The sequence below is a fragment of the Hylobates moloch genome, unplaced genomic scaffold (assembly GCF_009828535.3).
Source record: "Hylobates moloch isolate HMO894 unplaced genomic scaffold, HMol_V3 SCAFFOLD_8, whole genome shotgun sequence".
In the NCBI taxonomy this organism is placed as follows: Eukaryota; Metazoa; Chordata; class Mammalia; order Primates; family Hylobatidae; genus Hylobates; species Hylobates moloch.
The window spans coordinates 46035372-46054771 of NW_026652283.1; the positions used below are offsets into that span (position 1 = coordinate 46035372).

At 39.9% G+C, this 19400-nt stretch overlaps 1 protein-coding gene and 1 pseudogene across 3 annotated transcripts in view; both read right to left on the bottom strand.

Moving 5' to 3' along the window:
* ZSWIM5 (zinc finger SWIM-type containing 5) overlaps positions 1 to 19400 on the bottom strand; it is a 176199-nt gene that overhangs the window by 39970 nt on the left and 116829 nt on the right. For all 3 annotated transcript variants that reach the window (XM_032160637.2, XM_032160639.2, XM_032160638.2), the window contains exons 3-4: positions 3600 to 3748; positions 2111 to 2261 (exon numbers count right to left, since the gene is read on the bottom strand). In XM_032160637.2, the coding sequence (XP_032016528.1) occupies positions 2111 to 2261; positions 3600 to 3748 (300 nt within the window). The remainder of the gene's footprint in view (positions 1 to 2110; positions 2262 to 3599; positions 3749 to 19400) is intronic.
* On the bottom strand, positions 9481 to 18150 carry LOC116473876 (oligosaccharyltransferase complex subunit OSTC-like; annotated as a pseudogene).

Genomic DNA, 19400 nt, shown 5'->3' on the forward strand with positions numbered 1-19400 from the left:
CAGAAGAATTGCTTGAACCCAGGAGGCAGAGATTGCAGTGAGCCAAGACTGAGCCACTGCCAAGACTGCACCACTGCACTCCATCCTGGGTGACAGAGTGAGACTCTGTCTCAAAAAAAAAAAAAAAAAGATATTAGAGCATATTTGTATGCTGATGGAAATGATCCTGTAGAGAGAAAAAAGTTAATAATGCCCAAGCATAGAAATAATTGTAGGAGCAACATTCTTGAGAAAAGGAGACAGAACAGAACCCAGAGCAAACACATAAGGGTTGGCCTTTCATGACAGCAGAGATACTTTATGGATTTTAACAGAGGAGAAGGCAAACCATATGGGTAGAGGCATAGAAAGCATTAGTAGATTTGTAGGTGGGGAGATGATGAAACTTCATGTCAGATTGGTCCCATTTTCTCTAGTTCAGAAACGGAAAGTAGTGAGCCATTTCTCTCTACATTTGTAGTTCCTACAAACCCTGCCTAGGTTCTCCATAGGTGTATAGGCCTTGTGATCTGTAAGGAGCCCTAAGAATAGCTAGGGGAGCCCTTAGAATAGTTAGGGGAAGCATGAATGCACTGTGTTCTAGTGTCTAACCTAATAAGCCTTCTCTAAGTGCAGTGGTTCTCAAAGTGTGGTCTCTGGATCAGCAGCATCAGCATCCCCTGAGAATTTGTTTGAAATGCAAATTCTCAGGCTCCACTCCAAACCTACTGATTCAGAAACTCGGGATAGGGCCCAGTGATCTGTTTAAACAAGTACTCCAGGTGATTCTGAAAGGTTTGAGAACCACTGTCTTAGCAGAATGCTGAGGGTTTCTTGGATGGTTGATACAATAATTTGTTAGATATGAAAATGCCAGAAGCAAGAATTTTTCATAGTGAACCCAAGCATATAACAAGAGTTTTAAAAGCACCAGGAGCCAACTCTACTTACTTCCTCCCAACTACCTTTGTCCCAGAGGTAAAACCCAAGTCCACAGCACAATCCTGTGACTGGTTCAGAAATTAAGACATTCAGGCCTCAGATGAAACTGACTCTCCCGAGGCTAACTTCAAGTTCTTAAGGAACATGCACTTCGAAAAAATAAAAGGACTTAAGATAGAATTGAGGGAGATGTTACAGAGGGATATTTGATTTCAAGTCAGACAGATTGGGCTTCCAGTGTTAGAGCCAAAACTTACTAGTGTGTGACCCTGAGTTCAGGGTATGGAAGATTCTGAAAGCTGGGCGAAAAGTACTAGCATTGCAAAACTGGTCTTAGTGCAAGGGAATGCTAAAGAGAAATGATGGCCACAGAGGACTGCCTTGATGAGGGAGAACCTAGAACAGTGAGGCCATTAGAAGGTCACAGTTCTAATCTAATCTAAAAGTTTCAAGGGGGAATGGACACTACATTGCATTTTAAAGGTTGAGAAATCAAATAAAGTTGGTCACTGTATGTAGGGAATGAAAGAAAAATGAGTGCTTGGCAATAAGTTTGGTAAAGTAAGGAATGGTGGTGCCAATGCCAGTCACAAGAGCCTTTTTTTGTAGAAGAAAGCCCAAGTTCATTTTTGATTTCTCATTGGAAATGGTCAATGGACATCTACTCATGTGGGACTAGAACTCAGATGAGTAGAAAGAAGATAAAGGTGAAATGACCATATAAGTAAGCTCTGAAGCTATGACATTTTAAAGTTATCAAGGGAATATAGAGAAGGAAGAATAGAAGGTTAAGTCCAAGTATTGGAAACTGCCCTACGTCTTAAAGGTCTGGCTGGGAGTGATACAGAAGAGCAGACTCGGGAAAAGCAACAAAAGTGAGGCTGGTAAGTATTTGGAGAGCCAGGCTACTGCCATGCAACAGAAGCCAAGCAAAGAGGTTTTCTCTAAACAAAGGTTTCCAAATGGTAACATCTGGAACAGAATGCTTGATGTCAATAGCAAAGCACAATGCTGTGGAAGCAACACAAGTAAGTTCATTGTTACTCTGGGTGGACTCTGTAGAACCTAAGTCTTCTACCAACTGGACTTAGCAAGATCCATGCAATGATTGATGGCAAGGGTTCATAAACAGTGTTGCCACAGGGCAAGATGGTAGGACGAAGCACTTCTCTGAACGATGGGAACTTACCTAGCTCATCCCAGAGCTGCCTGCACTTGTCTGTCATGTTTGTTCCTTGCTGCCTCCAGAGTGTGAGTCGTGGGTCAGCCATAAACTGCTCAGTTATTAGTGTCAGCATCCTTGCTCCATTGGAATCTCTCATCCGCAGCATTTCTCGAACCTGACACATAAGAAGTGGCAAGGGATTGGTGATTGTGCATCACAAAAAAGTAGGAGGAGAAGAAAGTGGGGGAGCGGGAAGTGAAAATGAAGTATCTGAGTACACCATATCCAAAAGAGCCAGAAAGAAGGCCTCTTGTTCTGTAAGCAAGATATCTGCATGTACCAAGAAAGCCTGATGTTCACAATGAGATACCACTTCACACCCACTAGGATGGCTAGAATTAAAAAGTCAGATAACAAGTGTTGGACAGGATGTAAAGAAATTGACACATCATACACTGTTGGTAGGAACGTAAAATGATACAGTCATCTTGGAAAACAGACTGGCAGTTCTTCAAATGATTAAGCATAGAGTTATCATATGACCCATCAATTCCACTCCAAGAAAGAAATGAAAATATATGTCCACATAGAACCTTATACAAGAATGTTTATAGTAGCACTATTCATAATAGCCAAAAGATGGAAACAACTCAAATGTTCACTAACAGATGAATGGATAAACAAAACGTAGGGTATCCACATTTTGAACAATAAATCCACATTTATCGTTCAGATGTAAAAAGGAATGAAGTACTGATTCATGCTATGACACCAATGAATCTTAAAAACATTATGCTGAGTGAAGGAAGCCAATCATAAAAGACTACATACTATATGAATGATTCCATTCATATGAAAGTCCAGAATAGGGAAATCTATAGAGACAGAAAGTAGATTAGTGGTTTCTTAGGGCTGGGGGAGGGAGACATAGAGGACAAGGGAGGGATAGGTAAGGGTATGGGGTTTCTTTTGAGGTGATGAAAATGTCCTAAAGTTGATTGTGGTGATGGCTGCATATAACTATGAATATACTAAAAACCACTGAACTGAACTTTAACACTTTAAATGGGTGAATTGTATAGTATATGAATTATATCTCACTGAAGGTATTAAGGGGAAAAAAAAGAAAAGAAAAACAGCCTGCTGTGAGAGCCGTTAGTTTCAAAATACTAAGTGTCTTTAGGAACAATGTTGAAACTCTAGTCTTCAAGCTTCATCAGGCAGCACTGGATTAAAAGCAGAGGGAAGGTAGTTTCCTTGCTAAAATGCCCCAGCAATACTAACTCATTTAGAGAGCAGAGCAGAAGTAACAGGACTACCAGGCTGAGGTGGGAGGGCTCCCTGGATGCAACCTGCTCAGGTCTGGTCAGCCTCTCCCACTAGATTTCAAGTATTCAGTTCAGCTATGTCAAGTGAGCTAGGTATAATGCATGAAGCCTGAAGTGTGGTGTGCCCAGTCTAACTTAAGCTTCTTTTGTCAACAACAAAAGAAAAACACCTTTTCATATCTTACCTTGGCAAACATTGAGTTGAGTTGCTTTCCAGAGCCACAGTAACCACCCTGGGAGAGAAAAAGCTTCACTTGTTCTTTCACCTGTTCTTCATCCAAATGCCAACAGTTCTCATCATCAATGCTGGCCCCAGCTGTGGGGTCAGGGGCACCTATGAAGAATGGGAACAGTGAAATGAATCCCCCGAGTTCACATGCTACACATTCAGCTGGAGGGGCACTTTGTGAGCATATTCAAACAGAGATGGGTCATTCTGCTTTCATACGGGTTTTGTCAACTGTATAGTCCTAAACAAAATAAATAAATACATAAAATTAATTTTTCAAAAAGCCTAAATTAAAAGATCTAATGCTAGTTGCATGTTCACTTAAGTCTCAGTTATAGCTTCATCTAAGATCTACAGATACCACTGTAGGGGAAAAAAGGCTAGAAGAGATATACAATATGTAAATTGTGCATTTGTTTCCCCAGGAGAGTGACATTTTGTTTCTTCTTTTTGCTTTTCTATGAAGTTCAAATATGCCTTAATAGGCACACATTATTTTAAAATAAAAATACATTTTTTGAACATGAAAAGTTCTTTTTGTTTGTTTGTTTGAGACAGGGTCTCACTCTGTCACCCAGGCTGCTGGAGTACAGTAGCGTGATCATGGTTCATTGCAGCCTCGACCTCCCAGGCCCACTTGATCCTTCCACCTCAGCCTCCCAAGTAGGCGGCACCACAGGAGAGGGCCACCACGCCCAGCTATTTTAAAACAATTTTTTTGTAGAGACAGGGTTTTGCCATGTTGCCCAGGCTGGTCTCAAACTCCTGGGCTCAAGCAATCCTCCCAACTCAGTCCCCCAAAGTACTGGGATTACAGGCCAAAAAAATTCTGTTTTTTAAAGTTCACTAGAAAATTGTCCCCTAAAGCATAGGTAGACTTGCATACAGGGTGATATGATTTTATAAATTTATATAAAATATATTTTCATATTGGGCTCACCTTGACAAAACCACTTAAAACATAGTTATAGTTATTTACACATCCCTCTCTCCTAGTAGTCTGTTAACTCCTTACTCACAGTTGAATCCCCAGTTGAATCCAAAGCTGTATCACCTATAGCATAGTGCTGATAATGTGACAAGCACTCTGGAAATGTCTGTGAAATGAAAACTGAATCATCTTTCACTCTCTTATAAAGTGCTGTAACAATTTGTTTTTTAAAAAATTTTAACTGACAAATAATAATTGTGTGTATATATGGGGTACAATGTAATGTTTTAATCTATGCATTTTTTTTTTTTTTTTTTTTGAGACAGAGTCTCACTCTGTCATCCAGGTTGGAGTGCAGTGGCATGATCTCGGCTCACTGCAACTTCCACCTCCCAGGTTCAAGTGATTTTTGTGCCTCAGCCTCCCAAGTAGCTGGTATTTCAGGCATGTGCCACCATGCCTGGCTAATTTTTGTCTTTTTGGCAGAGATGGGGCATCGCCATATTGGCCAGGCTGGTCTCAAACTCCTGGCCTCAAGCGATCTGCCTGCCTTGGCCTCCCAAAGTGCTGGGATTACAGGCGTGAGCCACCATGCCCAGCCTGACCTATGTATACATTATAGGAAGATTTGATCAAGCCAATTAACACACCCATCAACTCACCAGTTTTTTTTTTTTTTTTTGATGTGGTAAGAACGTTAAAATCTATTTTAGTAATTTTGAAATATACATTATTGGTTGGGTGCAGTGGCTTCAACTGGGGAGAATGTGAAAAAAGTGGAGAACCCTTGGCGCCCAGGTGATGATAGTGGCAGTAGCTGTGGAAGAAATAAGGCACAGTCTATAAATACCTAGTGTGTATCTATAGAAAATTGCTGGGATAGGGCTAGGACGAGGCAAAACCTTGAGAGTTACTAACAGTACAACTTCACCTAAACTTCAAAAGGGTTTGTTTATTTGATAGGAGAGAAAGGAAAGTAAATTGTACAAATGTTTGCTGGTCTACAATGGACCCCAGGAGAAAATGAGCTGCTAAAATGGGTGACAGCAGCAAAAAAGGAAGTGAGTTAATATTTGGGGCATCGAGGTAACAAACTACAAGGAGTTGGTGTGATTGCTGAGGCAAGCAAAGTCATTTGGGAAAAGAATGAACTGGCAAGAGACCCCACGGAGAATTTTCTAAGACATTTTCATTTTCATTTCTGAGACATTTTCATTTATTCAGCCAATATTTATAGAGAGCTTGATATGTACAGAACCTGTGCCTGTGCCAAATACTGGATATATAATGGTAAACAAAGCAGATACGGAGCTTATAGTTGGGGAGAGAGACCTGAAGCAAATAATCACATGTACACATTTTTGTGTGGAAAGGAAGAAGAGCCAAAGAAGGCTTCTCTGAGAAAGTGACATTTAGGCTGACACTTGGAGAATAAATAGGAGTTAGCCTGGCAGAGAGTGGAAGAAATACTGTGTACTTTTTGTTCAAAAAAGACATTATGTCATAAATTACTTTGGTAATTAAATACAACTATAATAAGGGAGGGAGGATAGAAATAGTATGGGAAAGGAAGATATTCTCTCAAGGAGAGGGAGTATCATGTGAAAATGCAGGCAAAAGCCAGATCATGCAAAGTTTTGTATGCCACAGAAATTTGGACTCGATCCTAACAGTAATAGGAGGCCACTGAAGGATGGTGGTGTGAAGAATGGAATAGACGGGATTAATAGTGGAAATTGAAAGATCAGTTAGATGGCTACTATAGCAATTTACATGAGAGATTATAGTGGTTTGATTTAATAGGGAGAAGTAGAAAATTATGAAATTTATTTCAGAGGTAAAGTTAACAGATCTTGCAATGTACTGCATGTGGAATACACAAAAGGCAAAGGTGTTAGGAGTAACTACAAGGTTTTCATCATGATTCCATGGCTAGATGGTGGTGCTATATGGTGAATACAGAAGGATAAATAAATTGGGGAAGAAGATCATAAAATCACATTTGGGTATGTTGATCTTGGGATGCCTTTATGACATTAAATAGTTGGATATAGAGTCTAACGCTCAAAAGATATGGGCTGAAGAAATACATGTGTGAGGTCGGGCACAGTGGCTCATGCCTGTAATCCTAGCACTTTGGGAGGCCAAGGTGGGTGTGTTGCTTGAGCCCAAGAGTTCAAGACCAGCCTGGGCAACACAATGAGACCCTGCCTCTATAAAAAAATACAAAAATTAGCCAAGCATGGTGGCATGAGCCTGTAGTCCCAGCTACTTGGGAGGCTGAGGTGGGAGGATCACCTGAGCCCAGGGAGACTGAGGCTGCAGTGAGCTGTGATTATGCCACTGCATTCCAGCCTAGGTGACAGAGTAAGACCCTGCCTCAAAAAAAAAAAAAAAAAAAAAAAAAGAAAGAAAGAAATACATTTGTGAGTCATGGAATATAGATAATATTTGAAGACAAGGATGTAACTGAGATTGCCTACAGAGATCATATAAAATAAGAAGAGGAGAAAATGTAAGATTAATCTATAAGAAATGTCAAAGGTCACAGTAGAGGACAGCATTAAGGAATAAACAAGGGCACAAATCATTTAACTAGATAAACTAGGTGTGGAGTTCACAAACTGGCTTCTTCAGCTATCTCTCACTAACTCCCAGGCAGCATCTTTTCTAAAAATCCTTTCTTTAGTTTAAAAATCAAATTAAATTAAAATGCCCTTATATGTTCACTGGTTAGAACATTTTAGTCTTTTCACAGAAAGAGATGAGTATGAAACCACTTATCTTTAGCAACAGTAAAGTAGACCTAGTCAATGTAGATGATACTTTAACATTATAGTCTGAATTTTTTCCTAAGGACTAAAACTAATAAGAGAAATGGGGACAAGTGAAGATAAGATAGAAAGGATGTCTTTTATAAATAATTATGAAACAAACCATTGTGTGGGTTCAGCCTCCACGTAAGCATTGAGGCTTATATAATGAGACCTGTCCTGAGGGGGTTATTAAGTCTAAGGAACCAATTATTCTTTCATTTTTTTCTTTTTTTTGAGATGGAGTCTCACTCTGTTGCCCAGGCTGGAGTGCAGTGGTGTGATCTCAGCTCACTGCAACCTCCGCCTCCAGGGTTCAAGCCATTCTCCTGCCTCAGCCTCCCAAGTGGCTAGGATTACAGGTGGTGCGCATTACCATGCCTGGCTAATTTTTGTATTTTTAGTAGAGATGGGATTTCACCATGTTGGCCAGGCTGATCTTGAACTCCTGACCTCAGGTGATCTGCCTGCCCCAGCCTCCCAAAGTGCTGGGATTACAGGTGTGAGCCACGGTGCCTGGCTGATAAATCGTAATTTAAAAATTTTAATGTACGGTGAGCTGAAATCATGCCATTGCACTCCAGCCTGGGCAACGAGGGCGAAACTCCGTCTCAAAAAAAAAAAAAAAAAAATTAATGTATTCCAATTTGTTGGCCTTTTCCTACTAAAGAAAATTTTCTCTACCTCAAGGACATGAAGGTGTTCTCTTCTTTTAGGTTTTACTCTTCTACTTTTCACATTTATATCTGCAATCCATCCACAACTGATTTTTCTGAATGGTATCAGGTAGAAATCAAGTTTCAACTGGAAACTTGATTTCCGGTTGATCCAGCATCTCTTATTGAAAAGATTATTCTTTTCCCTTTCTTGGCATTTAGTGGAATCCTCTCACTGTTTTGTTGCTGTTGTTTGTCTTTTTTTTTTTTTTTTTTCCTGAGACAAGATCTTTGTCTCCCAGGCTGGAGGGCGGTGGTGCCATTGTAGCTCACTGCAGCCTCAAACTCCTGGGCTCAAGCAATCCTCTGGCCTTGCCTCGGCCTCCTGAGCAGCTGGGACTACAGGCACATACCACCATGCCCAGCTAATTTGATTTTTTTTTTTGTAGAGATGGGGGTCTTACTTTGTTGCCCAGGCTAGTCTTGAACTCCTGGGCTCATGCGATCCTCCTGCTTTGACCTCCCAGAGTGCTGGAATTACTGGCGTGAGCCATCCCACCCAGACTGAATCTTTTCACTTTAGAAATTCACGTTTTTGGGCCGGGCACAGTGGCTCATGCCTGTAATCCCAACACTTTGGGAGGCCGAGGTGGGTGGATCACAAGGTCAGGAGATCCAGACCATCCTGGCTAACATGGTGAAACCCCGTCTCTACTAAAAATACAAAAAATTAGCTGGGCATGGTGGTGGGTGCCTGGAGTCCCAGCTACTGGGGAGGCTGTGGCAGGAGAATGGTGTGGACCCGGGAGGCAGAGCTTACAGTGAGCCAAGATTGCGCCACTGCACTCCAGCCTGGGCGACACAGTGAGACTCTGTCTCAAAAAAAAAAAAAAAAAAAAAGAAATTCATGTTTTATTCTAGAAAATTTTGTTCAATCATTTCATTGGTGAATTCCTTACCTCTGTTTTCTATTTCTGAAACCCCTATTAACCCCTATTAGTTAAACACTGGAATTTGAGGACTCGTTTTAATTTTTGATACATTTTTTTCTCCTCTTTTTCATCTCTCTTTTTGCTCTACTCCATAGGAATTTTTTTAAGGGGGTTGCAAAAAATAATCACTTTATTTGATTTATAGTTGTAGATACGGAGTATATTTTCTTTAAGAAATGAAAAACTAAGAAGAAAATGCCACTCAACATCGCTGGCATAGCAATAGATCAGCAGGAAAAAAAAATACTATGATAAACTTGTCTCTTTAATACCAAGAATAAATTCTAGGCCAAGCTTCAATATGCTTCCTGTTTTTTCACTACATATTTCTTTTACTGCTGCTCTTCATTCTTCTCCACATTTCATATTAGAGGACTGGTACAGCCTTTAAAACTTCTTTGATAGAAGCAAATCCAGTATCCACTGATTTCTTCTCAAATGCACTCTAACCCATCCGATAGCCTGGCAGTTTCATTCTCATGAATGAATACTTGAGTAGCCATGAAAAACCTCAATAAGACACACACAAATCCAATGAATAGAAGAAGTCTATTGAGTTTTGGGATATTTGGTGCATTCGATCGGTCCAGGATTATGAAACCTAAACCTCCCACTGTAAACAGGAAGCTGGATGCAAGTCCTTCCATAATATACTGTCCATTTACTCTGCAGGCCAAGAAAGCTACCGGCCTCTGATGCCCATGTTCATCAGTCACAGAACCAACACTTGGAGGTTCAACAATAACATCATACATTATTCCTCTGGTGATGAGGAAGTAAGACACCACCACCAGAGCATACACAGTCATGGCCAACGGCATGGGCATCCAGGGTGGCTTCTTCAGCTTCAGGTTAGGACATTCGAGCACAAAGAACGGGACATTCGAGCACAAAGAACGGGACACGGTACAAAGTCTCCATGTTGGTGGCAGCAAGGGCTGTTCTCTGTAGGAATTTTATGTTCCAACAGTTCTATTGAGTTTTAAAATTTTCTGCCATCAAATTTGTAATATTCATGATTTTTTTTCTGTTCTTTGCATTTGTTTTTGTAGTATCTAGTTGTTATTTCATAGGTTGCAATATCTTTTTATTTCTGATACTAATAATTTTTCAAAGTTTTATTCTTTCTGCATAGTTTGTATTTCCCCCAAATTGTCTTTCCATGTTTGTTAGTTCTATCTTCCACAGTATTCCACACTGTTGACCATTCACTTTTTGAAACTCAATGCTACATTTTCTTTGATAATAACTTGCTAGTTTTTTCCCATTACTTTGTTAATTCCTACATTGGCTCCTCTTTCATCACCTGTTTATTCAAGGATGTTTTCAATCAACAAACACTTACAGAACACTGATTATTTTACAGGTATTGTGCTTGGTGAGGGACACTCAGAAATTAACAAAACATGGTGCCTGACCTGACTTCTCAAGTTATCTTACTTTTCTCTTGGTATTCAATCTTTCTTTTTTAATTTTAATTTTTGTGGGTAGATAGTAGGTGTATATATTTATGGGGTACATGAGATGTTTTGATATAGACATGCAATGCATAGTAATCACAACATGGAAAATGGGGTATCCATTACCTCAAGTATTTATTCTTTGTGTTACAAACAATCCAATTATACTTTCAGTGATTTAAAAATGTACAATTAAATTATTTATTGACTATAATCATCCTGTTGTGCTATCAAATACTAGGTCTTTTTCATTCTAACTATGTTTTGTACACATTAACCATCCCCACCTCCCTGACATGCCCCCACTACCCTTCCCAGCCTCTCATAACCATCCTTCTACTCTCTCTACCCCCATGAGCTCAATTGTTTTGATTTTTAGATCTCACAAATAAGTGAGAACGTGATGATATTTGTCTTTCTGTGCCTGGTTTATTTCACCTAGGATAATAACCTCCAGTTCCATCCATGTTGTTGCAAATGACAGAATCTCATCTTTTTTTTTTTTTTTTTTTTTTTTTTGAGATAGGGTCTCACTCTGTCACCCAGGCTGGAGTGCAGTGGCATGATCGTGGCTCACTGCAGCCTTAACCTCCTAGGCTCAAGCAATTCTCCTGCCTCGGCCTCCCCAGTAGTTGAAACTACAGGTGCATGCCACCAACACCTGGCTACTTTTTTGTAATTTTTGTAGAGATGGAGTTTTTCCATGTTGCCCAGGCTGGTCTTGAACTCCTGAGCTCAAGCAATCTGCCTGCTTCGACCTCCCAAAATGCTAGGACTATAGGTGTGAGCCACTGCACCCAGCTGATCTTATTCTTTTTTATTGCTGAATAGTACTCCACTATGTATAAGTACCACATTTTTTTTATCCATTCATCTGCTGATGGACACTTAAGAATGGTTCCAAATCTTGGCTATTGTGAACAGTGCTGCAACAAACAAACATGCAAGTGCAGACCTCTCTCTGATATACTGATTTCCTTTCTTTGGGGTATATACCCAGCAGTAGGATTGCTGAATCATATGGTAGCTCTGTTTAGTTTTTTGAGGAACTTTCAAACTGTTCTCCATAGTGGTTGTACTAATTTACTTTGCCACCAACAGTGTACGAGGGTTCCCTTTTCTCCACATCCTCACCAGCACTTGAAATTGCCTGTCTTTTGGATATAAGCCATTTTTACTGAGGTGAGATAGTATGTCATTGTGGTTTTGATTTGCATTTCTCTGATGACAAATGATATTGAGTACCTTTTCATATACTCATTTACCATTTGTATGTCTTCTTTTGAGAAATGTCTGTTCAGATCTATTGCCCATTTTAAAATCAGATTATTAGATTTTTTTCCTATTGAATTAAGCTCCTTATATATTCTGGTTATTAATTCCTTGTCAGATGGGTAGTTTGCTAATATTTTCTCCCATTCTATGGGTTGTCTCTTCACTTTGTTGATTATTTCCTTTCTGTACAGAAGCTTTTTAACTTGATGTGATCCCATTTATCCATTTCTGCTTTGGCTGCCTGTGCTTTTGGGTTATTACTCAAGAAATCTTTGCCCAGTCCAGTGTCCTAGAGAGTTTCCCCAATGTTTTCTTGTAGTAGTTTCATAGTTTCACGTCTTAGATTTAAGTCTTTAATCCATTTTTATCTGATTTTTGTATATGGCTAGAGATAGGGGTCTAGTTTCATTTCTTCTGCATATGGATATCCAGTTTCCCAGCATCCATTTATTGAAAAAACTGTCTTTTCCCCAGTGTATGTTCCTGGCACCTTTGTAACAAATGAGTTCAGTGTAGGTGTGTGGATTTGTTTCTGGGTTTTCTATTCTGTTCCATTGGTCTGTGTGTCTATTTTATGACAGTATCATGCTATTTTAGTTACTATAGCTCTGTAGTATAATGTGAAGTCAAGTAATATGATTACTCCATTTGTTTGTTCTTTTTGCTTAGGATAGCTTTGGGTATTCCAGGTCTTTTGTGGTTTCACATAACAAAAAACAATTTTAGAATTATTTTTTCTATTTCTGTGAAGAATGTCATTGGTATTTTGATAGGGATTACATTGAATCTGTAGATTGAGTAGTATGAATATTTTAACAATATTGATTTTTTCCAATCCATGAACGTGGAATATCTTTCCATTTTTTGGTGTCTTCTTCAATTTCTTTCATCAGTGTTTTATAGTTTTCATTATAGAGATCTTTCACTTCTTTGGTTAACTCCTAGGTATTTAATTTTATTTGTGGCCACTGTAAATGGGATTACTTTTTAAATGTATTTTTTAGATTGTTCGCTGTTCGTATATACAATTGCTACTGATTTTTTTTTTTTTTTTTTTGGTGGAGTCTCACTGTTGTCGCCCCGGCTGGAGTTGCAGTGGCACGATCTCAGCTCACTGCAACCTCTGCCTCCTGGGTTCAAGCGATTCTCCTGCCTCAGCTTCCCAAGTAGCTGGGATTACAGGTGCCCACCATCACGCCTGGGTAATTTTTGTATTTTTAGTAGAGGTAGAGTTTCACCATGTTGGCCAGGCTTGTCTCAAACTCCTGACCTTAGGTGATCCACCTGCCTCGGCCTCCCAAAGTGATGGGATTACAGACGTGAGCCACTGCGCCTGGCCTGCTGATTTTTGTATGTTGATTTCGTATCCTGCAATTTTACTGAATTTGTTCATCAATTCTAATAGTTTTTTGGTGGAGTCTTTAGGTTTTTCCAAATATAAGATCATATCATCTGCAAACGAGGATAATTTGACTTCTTCCTTTCCAATTTAAATGCCCCTTATTTCTCTCTGGTTTGCTTGCTCTAGCTAGGACCTCCAGCATTATGTTGAATAACAGTGGTAACATGGGGCATCCTTGTCACGTTCCAGATCTTAGAGGAAAGGTTTTCAGTTTTTCCCCATTCAATATGATATTAGCTGTGGGTCTGCCATATATGTCTTTTATTATGTTGAGGTATGTGTCTTCTATACCCATTTTTAAAGCATTTTTATCATGAAGAGATGTTGGATTTTATCAAGTGCTTTTTCAGCATCAATTGAAATGATCATATGGTTTTTATCCTTTATTCTGCTGATATGATGCATCATATTGATTGATTTCCATATACTGAACCATCCTTGCATCCCAGGGATAAATCCCACTTGGTCATGATGAATGATCTTTTTAATGTATTGTTGAATTCAGTTTGCTAGTATTTTGTTGAGGATTTTTTGCATCAATATTCATCAGAGATATTGGCCTGTAGTTTTATTTTTTTGATATGTCTTTGTCTGGTTTTGGTATCAGGGTAATACTTGCCTTGTAGAATGAGTTTGGAAGTACTTCTTCCTCCTCTATTTTCAGAATAGTTTGAGTAAGATTGGTATTAATCCTTCTTTAAATGTTTGGTAGAATTCAGCTGGGTCTCACGCTTTTCATTACTGGGTGACTTTTTTTTATTATGGCTTTGATCTTGTTACTTGTTATTGGTCTGTTCAAGTTTTGGGTTTCTTCATGGTCCAGTCTTGATAGGTTGTATGTGTCTTGAAATTTGTCCATTGCTTTTAGATTTTCTGATTTATTGGCATATAGTTGTTCACAGTAGTCACTAATGATCCTTTGAATTTCTGTGGTATCAGCTGTAATGTCTCCTTTTTCATCTCTGATTTTATTTATTTGGGTCCTCTCTCTTTTTTTCTTAGTCTGGCTAAAGGTTTGTCAATTTTGTTTAACTTTTCAAAAAACCAACCTTTCGTTTTATTGATTTTTTGTATTGTTTTCATTTTAATTTATTTCTGCTCTGATCTTTATTATTTCTTTTCTTCTATTAATATTAATTTTGGGTTTGGTTTGCTCTTGCTTTTCTAGTTCTTTAAGATGCATCATTAGATTGTTTATTTGAAGTTTTTCACCTTTTTGATGTAGGTACTTATAGCTATACATTTCCCTCTTAATACTGCTTTTGCTGTATCCCATAGGTTTTAGTATGTTGTGTTTCCATTATCATTGGTTTTAAGAAAATTTTCAATTTCCTCTCAATTTCTTTATTGACCCACTGGTCATCCAGGAGCCTATTGTTTAATTTCCATGTATTTGTATACTTTCCAAAATTCCTTTTGTTATTGATTTCTAGTTTTATTCCACTGTGGTCAGAGAAGATGCTTATTTCAATTTTTTTTGACTGTTTTAAGACTTGTTTTGTAACCTAACATGTGGTCTATCTTTGAGAATAATCCATGTGCTGAGGAAAAGAATGTGTATTCTGCAGCTGCTGGCTGAAATGTTCTGTAAATATCTATTAGTTGCATTTGGCCTACAGTGCAGATTAAATCCAATGTTCGTTGATTTTCTGTCTGGAAGATGTGTCCAATGCTAATAGTGGGGTGTTGAAGTCTCCAGCTATTACTATACTGAGGTCTATCTCTCTATTTATCTGTAATAGTATTTGCTCTATATATTTGGGTGCTCCAGTGTTGGGTGTATATATATTTACAATTGTTATATCCTCTTACTGAACTAATCCCTTTATCATTATATCATGACCTTCTTTGTCTCTTCTTTTAGGTTTTGTCTTGAAATCTATTTTGTTTGATAAAAGTATAGCTACTCCTACTCCTTTTTGTTTCCATTGACATGAAATACCTTTTTCAATCCCTTAATTTTCAGTCTGTGTTTGTCTTTATAAGTGAAGTGTGTTTCTTGTAGGTAACAGATCACTGGGTCTAATTTTTTTTAATCCATCCAGCCACTTTATGTCTTTTTATTGGAGAGCTTAGTCTATTTACATTCAGTGTTGTTATTGATAAGTAAGGACTTAGTCCTGCCATTCTGTTATTTGTTTTCTGGTTGTTCTGTGGTCTTCTCTTCCTTCTTTCCTTCCTGTTTTCCTTTAGTGAAGGTGACTTTCTCTGGTGATATGATTTAGTTTCTTACTTTTAACTTTTTGTGTATCTGTTTTTTTTTTTTGGCTTGAAGTTACCATGAGGCTTGCAAATACTATCTTATAACCCATTATTTTAAACTGATGACAACTTACACTGTTTAAATAAGCAAACAAACAGGCCAAAAGAAACCTAATAAAAACTCTACAACTTCGTGCCCCTGCTTTTTAACTTTTTGTTGTTTCTACTTTTATCTTATTATGCTATGTCTTGAAAGTTGTAGTTATTATTTGTGATTGGTTCATAGTTTAGTCTTTCTACTTAAGAGTAGTTTACACATCACAGTTACAGTGTTATAATATTCTGTGTTCTTCTGTCTACTTACTATCACCAGTGAGTTCTGTACCTTCATATGATTTCTTATTGTTCATTAACATCCTTTTTGTACTGACAGAAGTACTCACTTTTAGCATTTCTTGTAGGCCAGTCTGGTGTTGATGAAATCCCTGTTTTTGTTTGTCTGGGAAAGTCTTTATTTCTCCTTCATGTTTGAAGGGTATTTTTGCCAAACATACTATTTTAGGATAAAAGTTTGTTTCCTTCACTTTAAACATGTCATGCCACTCTCTCCTGGCCCGTAAAGTTTCCACTGAGAAGTCTGCTGCCAGACTCCATTGTATGTTACTTTTTAATTTTCTCTTGCTGCTTTCAGGAACCTTTCTTTATCCTTGACCTTTGGGAGTTTGATTATTAAATGTCTTGAAGTAGTCTTCTTTGGGTTAAATATGCTTGGTGTTCTATAACCTACTTGTACTTGGATATTGATATATCTTCCTCTAGGTTTGGGAAAGTCTCTGATATAATCCCTTTGAATAAACTCTCTACCCCCAATCTCTTTCTCTACATCCTCTTTAAGCCCAATAACTCTTAGATTTGCCCCTTGAAGCTATATTCTAGATCTTGTAGGTATGTATCACTCATTTTATTTTTTTTCATCTCCTCTGACTGTGAATTTTCAAATAGCCTGTCTTCAAGTTCACTAATTCCTTCTTCTGCTTGATCAATTCTGCCATTAAAAGACTCTGATGCATTATTCTGTATGCCAATTGCATTTTTCAGCTCCAGAATTTTTGCTTCTTTTGGATTATTTCAATCTCTTTGTTAAATTTATCTGATATAATTCTAAACTCCTTCTTTGTGTTATCTTGAATTTCTTTGAGTTCCCTCAAAACAGCTATTTTGAATTCTTTCCAAAAGGTCACACATCTGTGTTTCTCCAGGATTGGTTCCTGGTACCTTTAGTTCATTTGATGAGGTCATGTTTTCCTGGATGGCGTTGATGCTTGTAGATGTTCGTCAGTGTCTGGGCATTGAAGAATTAGGTATTTGTTGTAGTCTTCTCAGCCTGGGCTTGTATGTACCTGTCCTTCTTGGGAAGGCTTTCCAGATATTTGAAAGGACTTGGGTATTGTGATCTAAGCTGTACCCTAACCCCAGTAATGCTGTGGTTCTTGCAGACCCATAGAGGTACCGCCTTGGTGGTCTAGAACAAGATCCAGAAGAATTCTCTGGGCAACCACAGGCAGAGACTCTTGCTCTCTTCCTAGTTTCTCCCAAACTAATGGGGTCTTTCTCTCTTCTGAGCTACTGGAGCTGGTAGTGGTGTGACATAAATACCCTTGTGGCCACCACCACTAGGACTGTGCTTGGTCAAATCTGAAGCCAGCACCAAATTAGGTCTCACCCAAGGTTTGCTGTAACCACTCCCTGGCTACCATCTGTGTTCACTCAAGGCCCTGAGGCTCCATAATCAGCAGGTAGCAAAGCCAGCCAGGCCTGTGTCCTCCTCTTCAGGATGGTGGGTTCCTCCAGACTCTGGGTGTGTCCAGAGGTGCCATCCAGGAGCCAGGGACTAGGGTAAAAAAACCTTAGATGTTCACCTGCTGTTCCACTGTACTGTGGCTGAGCTGGCACTCAAACCACAAGACATAGTCGTTCCTGTCAGGCCTCTGAGTCCAAGCTAAGCCATTGTATTCCCTGTGACCTGCACATATAGGTCCAGATGGCCCGAAGCAAATGAAGAATTACAAAAGAAGTGAAAATGGCTGGTTCCTGCCTTAACTGATGACATTCCGCCACAAAAGAAGTGAAAATGGCCGGTCCCTGCCTTAAATGATGACATTACCTTGTGAAATTCCTTCTCCTGGCTCATCCTGGCTCAAAAGCTCCCCCACTGAGCACCTTGTGACCCCCACCTCTGCCAGCCAGAGAACAACCCCCTTTGATTGTAATTTTCCACTACCTACCCAAATCTTGTAAAACAGCCCCACCCCTATCTCCCTTCACTGACTATCTTTTCGGACTCAGCCCGCCTGCACCCAGGTGAAATAAACAGCCTTGTTGCTCACACAAAGCCTGTTCGGTGGTCTCTTCACATGGATGCGCATGACACTTCCACTCTTCCTGCCCCTTTCCAAAGGCAGAGGAACCTCCCATGGCCACCACTACCACAGGCCCACGAGGAGTACTGCCAGACTACCATTTAAGGCCCAAGGCCTCTCCAGTCAGCTTGTGGTGAATGCTGCCTGGCTTGGGACTCACCCTTCAGGGCAGTGCGCTCCCCAATGGCCCAGGGCATGTCTAGAAAAGCCATCCAAGAGCCAAGTCCTGGAATGAAGAACCCCAAGAGGCCACTTGGTGCTCTAGACCCTGTGGCTGAGCTGGTACCTAAGGTGAAAGACAAAGTCCCCTTTGCTTTTACTTCCACTTTTCTCAAGTGGAAGGCATCTTGCCCCATAGCCACCACAGCTGGGAATGTCCTGAGACTCACCTTAAGCCATCAAGTTTCAGAGTCTCACCCAAGGTTCTCAATGTAGTACATGAGTATCACTGCTGGTTATTCAGGGCTCTTCAGTTAGCAGGCAATGAATCCTGTCAGGACTAGCTCCTTCCCTTCAAAGGCAGCAGGTTCCTTTCTGGCCCAAGGTGTGTCAAGAAATGTAGTACAGGGAGCTAGGGCCTGGAAAGGGGGCTTCACGACTCTGACTGGTGCCCTATCCTGGTGTGGCTGAGCTGGTATCCAAGATGCAAGACAAATTCATCCCCACTCTTCCCTCTCCTCTCCTCAAGCAAAGGGACGGGGTCTCTTCTGGAGCTGAAAGCTGAACTGCCTGGGGTTAAGGGTGATGCCATCACTCCCTCAGCTACCCCAGCTGGTGTCTCAGTAGGTCACATGTCTCCCCACAGTCCACTGTCTCTGGGCCCAGTTCAGCATTAGGACTTGCCTAGGAGTCGCAGTCCTTGCGGCCTAGACTGCCTTTCAAGTTTATTTAAGGCCCCAGAGCACTTTAGCCCACAGAGGGGAGGCTTGCTGGAATTCAAGTTTGGACTGCTGGGACTGGCAATTCCTCTTTGGCTAGGGCTGGTTTAAATGCTCCCTCTATGGGGAGGTGTCAGCTGAGTTTGGTCTGGTTTTGTTTTCTGTTATAATAGGGCAGCACTGAGTTTAATGCCTCAGAAATGCTGCAATTTCTGTTTTCCCAATGCACCAAAATGCTTTCCACACCATGCTATGACTGCTGGGCGATTGGGGAGGTGTGGCACTGGTGATTCAAGACTGTTTTTCCTATTTCCTCAGTGCCTCTTTTAGCAATAGGAAGTTAAAACCAGATATTGTGAGTGCTCACCTGATTTTTGGTTCTTATATGGGTACTTTTTTTGTGTGTAGATGGTTCTTAGATTGGTGTCCTCATGTGAGGAGGTAGGGAACAATTGGTGTAGCCTTCTATTTTGCCATCTTGTTCTGTCTCCTTCCTCAATCTTTCTTTTTGGATAAGAGAAACTGAAGTCTTGGCCAGGATGCTGTATCCCAGATAATCTTGGGGTATGGAGTTACCAGAGCAAGTCACAAATAGGGCATAGAGTAGTGCTAGAAGCAGAGCTGGAAGGATAGTCCAATCTAAGTAACCAATCCAAAAAAGACAAGCCAATGTCTAGCTACAAACACATATAGGGACTAATGCAAGAAATGGTTTCAGGGAAGTGGGG